This window comes from Saccostrea echinata, unplaced genomic scaffold (genome assembly GCF_033153115.1).
Source record: "Saccostrea echinata isolate AGI-Se365-2 ecotype Australia unplaced genomic scaffold, CSIRO_AGI_Sech_v1 ptg000002l, whole genome shotgun sequence".
Classification (NCBI taxonomy): Eukaryota; Metazoa; Mollusca; class Bivalvia; order Ostreida; family Ostreidae; genus Saccostrea; species Saccostrea echinata.
Window position 1 is genome coordinate 29,047,478 of NW_026889751.1, and position 7,021 is coordinate 29,054,498.

The 7,021-nt window shown below is 32.6% G+C and overlaps 2 protein-coding genes across 2 annotated transcripts in view; both read left to right on the top strand.

Moving 5' to 3' along the window:
• Positions 1-7,021, top strand: part of LOC133176652 (E3 ubiquitin-protein ligase HECTD1-like) — a 127,048-nt gene that overhangs the window by 88,120 nt on the left and 31,907 nt on the right. The gene's annotated exons all lie outside the window — the stretch shown is intronic.
• On the top strand, positions 1,735-4,943 carry LOC133176617 (E3 ubiquitin-protein ligase TRIM71-like). The gene has a single exon (XM_061311728.1). The coding sequence runs from the start codon at positions 1,749-1,751 to the stop codon at positions 3,441-3,443; it is 1,695 nt and encodes a 564-aa protein (XP_061167712.1). The 5' UTR covers positions 1,735-1,748; the 3' UTR covers positions 3,444-4,943.

Sequence of the window (7,021 nt, forward strand, 5' to 3'; positions counted from 1 at the left end):
AAAAAAAGTGTCAACTCGTAAAGCAGAGACATGCATGGAATTAGATTTATAAGTCTTTGAGTAAAGATACTAAATGGTTCTAAATGGCACTTCAAAAATGGGAACATTTGAACAAATAAATACCTTGATACTTAAATGACCTAAGTCTGAAAATCTCTCTTTTAAACTAAAACAAATGTTACATTATTACAGATCTATGGGAAGTCTAGACTAATTAAGAAATAAATAACATTTATTCAGTGAATCTCTATGATGTTATGAATAACAATTTTTCAGCTGGATGATTACGATTAGATTCTCGCTATCGTATGATCTTTGAAATTATTCCAGCAGAGCAAATGTTATTTATAGCGCCATGTTCACTGAATAGCGTTGTTTATTACATGTATTTATATTTCATTAGAATGACAGAGGAAAGGCTGATCGGGATATGCGCAGTGCTGCATGTCTTCATTAATAGCAAATCTGATGATAATCAGTTAGCATGACTAATCAATAACAACTAACTTTATTTCCAATGTGAATCACATACAGATTTTTTTATATCGATTTTCAAATGATTTTCACTCACTTCAAGTTTAAATAAAATATAAGATAAGATCTTTAAAGTGTGTGAAATGTTATTGTTTCTTCTAAGAGTAAAAATGTACGAAACCTGTATTCTATTTTAAATTACATGTATACATCTTCGTTCATGACTTACAATTAATTTAAAAAATATATTAAAAATAATTCTTAATCAACATTTTTAGTATTTATTATTCTTTTTGGGATTTTAACCTTCATTTCATTACATTTCCAAAAGTGAAATGGTGTAATTAATTCATTCAATTAAATTGATATTTTTACAGACGTCATATTTTCACTGTTAAAACATGGGAGTGTTATTTTTACAGTGTAAATATAAAATTATCAAACTTTGCTTCCCTTCACTAAGTGTTTAAATACTCCCTATTGACAGGATAGAGTGAATATACCATCCTGATACTGACTAAAACTGCTAAAGTTACGCGAATTTTGGTTAAAATCCATGTTAACAATTTTAATCTTAAAATGGCTTAGCTACACGTATCTCACAACAACGCTAGATAATGGTCGAAAAGGTTACCCCCCCCCCCCCCCATAAAAAAAAAAAGAAAAAAGAAAGTGTTAATGAACAGACTATTTAATGACTTTTTGTGGTTGGATATAGAGAAGTGAGACAGAATATTTATATTCTTCATTCCTACTTTGCAATCGTGAAAATAAACTTCAACATATTGAATTATCTTCAATTGTTCTTTCAAACAATAATATTGTTGTACATACACTCGTAAACAGCAATTATATTGTTTGACAGTCTTCTCATTGCGAAATCTTAAAATAAACTGTATCCAAGATGAGAGCAATTGCGTTTTAATGCAAACATAGGTACAGATTCATAGAGGGTTGTGAGAGAGTGTGAGAGAGCATATATAATATAATCTTATAGTAACAGTCGATGTGATGCTCTTCTGTGAGCTCAACTAGAAATGACAATCCACACTCTGGTCAAATATAAATGAATGTGTTTATAGTGGATTATACCTGCACTATAACTAAGTCATAACACAATAAATAATTCTACATTTTACAATCAATTTAAAAATTTTGTAAAAATATCATTGATTTTGTTTTTCTCCTTCTAAATTTCACATTGTATACTTTCAAAATCACCAGTTTCAGACTTAACATCAACCTATTTATACTTCAGAATCATACGTATAAGTATGGACACTGTTACCAGTGCCCCAGACGTGAGACAATGTGACCTGTGTGAGACTGTTGAGGTAGAGATACACTGTGATTCTTGCCTTGCCAATCTGTGTAAGTCTTGTGTTGGAGCACACATGATCACTGATGAATCCAAGGACCACAAACTCATCAAATTGCAGTCCAGGAAATCTACCCGCCTCTACCCTGAATGTAAATATCATAACAAACAACAATGCATAATGTACTGTAATCAATGTGAAATTCCTGTGTGTAAAATGTGCCTTGCATCTGATCAACATAGAAGTCATCAGGTATCAGAAATCTTGAAAGTTGTGAATGAAAAAAAGGATAAATTAATCAAAGAACGAAACGAATTAAATGAGACAGTTTATCCAAGCTACCAGGACATTGCCTCTGATGTACAACATAGAATGCGTCAGTTAGAAAAGGAATATGGAGATCTTTCTTCAGCAATAACAAAACATGGTAGGGCCTGGCACAGAGAAATTGAAAAACTTTTAATAAAACTTCAAGCTGAAGTTGATGAGATGAAAAATACACAGTTACAAACTCTACAAAAACATCTGGATGAAATAAACAAGAACATTTCTGACATTAAGAATGAAATCATATCAATTGAAAGGGCTATAGATGCCAATGACTTGTCGAAACTTTTTGATATCACATCCAATGCACATATATACAGTAATCTTCCACAAAAAATTTCTCCTTCTCTACCAAAATTCATTCCAGGAAAAATTCAAGGAGAAGAATTCAGTAAACTATTTGGAGCCCTATCACCAAGTTCTTTAACATCAGATGAATCCGGCTACAGCATGAAATTAACACATAAATCAACAGAAACTGGATCCTCTCCTCCAGTCAAACAGCTGCTTGACGAACCAGAAATTGTTACAAATATAGACACTGGGTATGAATACCTTATCAATGTGGCCTGTCTGAGTGACGAAGAAATCTGGACAAGGGGAAATGACAGCACCATGAAACTCTTCAACATCAATCAGGGATCACTACTCAAATCAATCAAAACCAAGTCAGGTAACATACCATGGGACATAGCAGTAACGAAAAGTGGAGCTCTAGTTTACACCGATGTCAGTGACAGAACTGTGAACATTGTGAAGAATAAGAAGATAGAGAACGTAATCAGACTCCATAACTGGACACCACGTGGTGTCTGTGGCACCTCCTCTGGTGACCTCCTGGTTACCATGTGTAGTCATGACGACAAACATTCAAAAATTGTTCGTTATTCCGGTTCCATAGAGAAACAAACTATTCAGTTTGATGATCAAGGAAAACCTCTCTATTCGCTTTACACATGTATAACTGAAAACAGGAATTTGGATATCTGTGTATCTGACAACAAAGTTAGAGCTGTAGTGGTGGTCAATAAGGCCGGGAAACTGAGATTCAAATATACTGGACATATTCCTGCTCCAAAGAACAAAGCATTCATTCCACTAGGAATCACCACAGACAGTCAGAGTCACATCCTTACTACTGATGATAACAATCACTGTGTCCACATTATAGATAAGGATGGACACTTCCTCCGTTACATAGACTGTGGTCTGCGTGAACCTGTGGGACTTTGTACAGATATAAATGATAATCTATTTGTTGCTCAATGGAGAAATAGACAAGTGAAGAAAATCAAATACCTGGTCAGATGTATCACTGTATAGATTAAATAATAATAATATAATGTACTGCTGACGTTTTTCATACCTTCATACCAATTGTTAGGAAATTATTTACACACTGACATTTCTAAGGATTTTTCCGTATACTCGATCATTACAAGGAGCACACGGCGGGTGTGACCGGTCGACAGGGAATGCCTACTCGTCTATGGCACTTGATCTCGCCTCTGATGTTTTTGACGGTCCAAAGTTGCTATGCTCCCGATTTGTATTGTTTAAATGGACTATGAGCTTGAATACTGTTCGTTATCTCCATATTTCATATTTTCTAGATGAAATTTACCATTACGTATATATCAGTTCATTGGTTGTACTTATGAAAATTTCTGAATTGCAAAACTGAGAATAAATTGCAGGTGAAGAAAATGAATATTCTCAGTGAAATCCACAACTGCATGTCATTTAGATTCTAAAATGATGTTAGCAGCTATAATTTATTTTTGAGTTTGTAGATACTTCATGTTCAATATTTGTGCATTTTGTAGCAAATATTTAACTGCATTACATTTTCACAGTCAAGAATGTCTGTGGCCCAAACAGTTTACTACCTTTCAAAATCTTCATTTTATTCATTATACATCCTTCTGTAACAGTTAACTTCAGTTAAAACCCTAAACCCAAAATTAAACGTAGTTAACCACTAGATAATTATATTAAATGAATATTTTTTTCTTTAATTCTTATAAAAACTGATTTTCTTTGATAAGTCAATTAATTTAAAACGACTTTTTGGTTTTTGAACCCTTCTGGTGAAAGATTTCTTCAGAAGAGAGCGTTTCTACAAATGTAACATATGAATAAATAAGACAATATTTTACGTGCTTTCATCCACTTTATGCATATGATTTATACACCCATAAATAATAACAATACAATAATTCTATAAGATGTAAACGCTTACTCAGGTTACTGCAATTTTTATTTGCAATGGTTGCAACCATTAGTCCCCATATATAATTTCAAAGAAATGATTAGGTAAACTCAAAACCCCCTCACTCATTTGATACAATTCAAGTCAGCATATTTTATCTGTTCAATTGAATAATTATCCCTTTCACAGGGTAAATATCCATCACTAATTCCTGAACATTACATCATTATAACAATTCAAGTATTCATACATTTTACAGAAAAGAATACAAAAACAAAGCTGAAATATCATACTTTAATGTCACTAAATCATGATTTCAATAAGATGGTCTCAATTTGACATTGTATTAAGAATACATAATACAAACAAAAACTTGATGCATGAATTGATATTTTTAACATTGTGACAAAACTTTAAAGATATTTCACTTGACATGGCAAACATTATTCGAGTTACCTATTTGAATGTAAATCTAATATGAGAAGTGTTAATTGCTGATTTCTGAAAAAAGTTTGTATTATTTATCCTTAATATACATTTTACTCCAGTAAGTCCAAACTCAAGCAAACCTGATCGCAATCTTTGTGCTTGTATTTTAGATAACCTTGATGTACTGCATTGTGTATATATATATATATATATATATATATATATATATATATATATATATATATATATATATATATATATTGTATGTATATGTAAACATATAAATCCTTCTCATAATTTTCTCTTATGTGAAGAACATGTGGTCATTCATTTGACGAACATGATCCCCTTAACAATTAAATTTTTGTTCCAAGTTTATTCCTTTGAACGCAATTAAAGTGAAATTTAAATTAAAATGCATATGCAAACAGAAAACATAGGACAAACTTTTATCAAAGAGGCTGGATTAACGTTTAACAAGGAATCCAAACTCCAGTAGTAACAGTTAATGCATCCCACGATTGTTACTAATTGGTTATTTAAGCTTATTTTCATTATGAACAACAATGCTGGAGGAACCATGCTGATACCAAATACAGCTATATAGAAGAAAAAACAGGACTATCTTGAGATTTTTTTTAACGAAATCAATAACAATTGTAGAAGAACTTTGTGTATTGTGAATCTTGACCCTGTATAATTAAAGATTTATGTAGGCAGTGTACAACTCATATAAAATTCAAGTTTAGATTAGCAATCGGAGTTGACCTTGTATTAGATGCAAGAATTAAACACTCTAATGCCCAAAATATGAACGTTTTACGTCTCTACTTCATTATGCGCGTAATCTCGATAAGAATGAACTTTGAATGTACTTTGTTAATGAATTGCATCCAAGGTTTTCAGTCATAATGAAAAGGTGGAGAAAAGGAACAGCGATCGATCTTCAAAAAATAAAATACAAACAATTAAGATCTGTGAACAGGGCATAAAAGATGGACCCCTGGAAATTCCAGAGGTGGGATCAGGTGCCTAGGATGAGTAAGCATCCCCTTCGACCGGTCACATCCTCCGTGACCCCTGTGTTTAAACAAACTCTACAGTGCCTTGATAGATAATATCACGTAAAAAAAATCTCCTAACTATGCTTGTTCTTCTTTTATCTATAGTCCTGTTGGACTCATCATTACTGATGATGTAAATATAGCTTAAGATAACGACCAATAACAGCAATATTTTCAAAACGTCTAAAATTCAGAGTGCCTAGGACACAACGTCATTTCTATGATGAATTCCGTGGAAGAATATGCCAGATATTGAGCTAAAAACTCTAACAGAACGAATAGGTAGCTTTAGAAGCTATTGAAGAATCGTAACAGAAAATTAAAAGGCAAAATGAAGACCCCTATTCTTCAGTTTTCAGTAAACTGGAAGTGAGAAACAAAATAGAAAAGCTTCATGAACAGTACAGTATCAGCAGACAAAACTAATCATATCTCAGTTTTAAATATTTTTAATATTCCGAACAATCAAATTGAATTTGAACTACCATACCTATACTGGATTCCTAAACTACATACATAAAAAGCCTTATGATGAAAAATGAAGATAACGAACAGAAATCAAGCTCGAAAGACCATTGAAACAACACAAATTGGGACAGAGCAAACAAGGACCTCTAAAAACATCAAAGGCGGGATCAAGTGCCATGGAGGAGTAAGTATTCCCTGTTGACCGGTCACACCCGCCATGTGCTCTTCGTCATGATCGGGCAATTCATGGGCAAACGGAAAAAATCCGTAAACAATTCAGTGTGAAAATAATCATGATAATGGCCTAACAATCTGTTTATAAAACGTCAGTCAACGTTCGACTTAATGATAGATTGCATTTGCTGACAAGGTCATTGTATCGACCATAGAATTGGTGAATGATGACTTTAAAAGAGACTGTTGATATCCTTGTTTCATCAACTTATTTGTCAATAGCTTGTCTCGTTTTAGAAATTGTTTATACGTAGAGCATGCTCTTGCGTATCGAATCAAGTAAAAGACATAAACCCCATATGCAGCTGATAATGGTATATTGCTACATAAATAAGGGAAGTTGACGATTGAAAAGTTGAAATCATCATGTTTATCATAAAGTATTGTTGTTAGGTTACCATTAACGTCTTTTTCTAATAAAATATCCAAATATAAAGCATATGTGTCAGACTATGGTATCTTTTATTTCAAGTTAAAGGGATATATTGAATCAA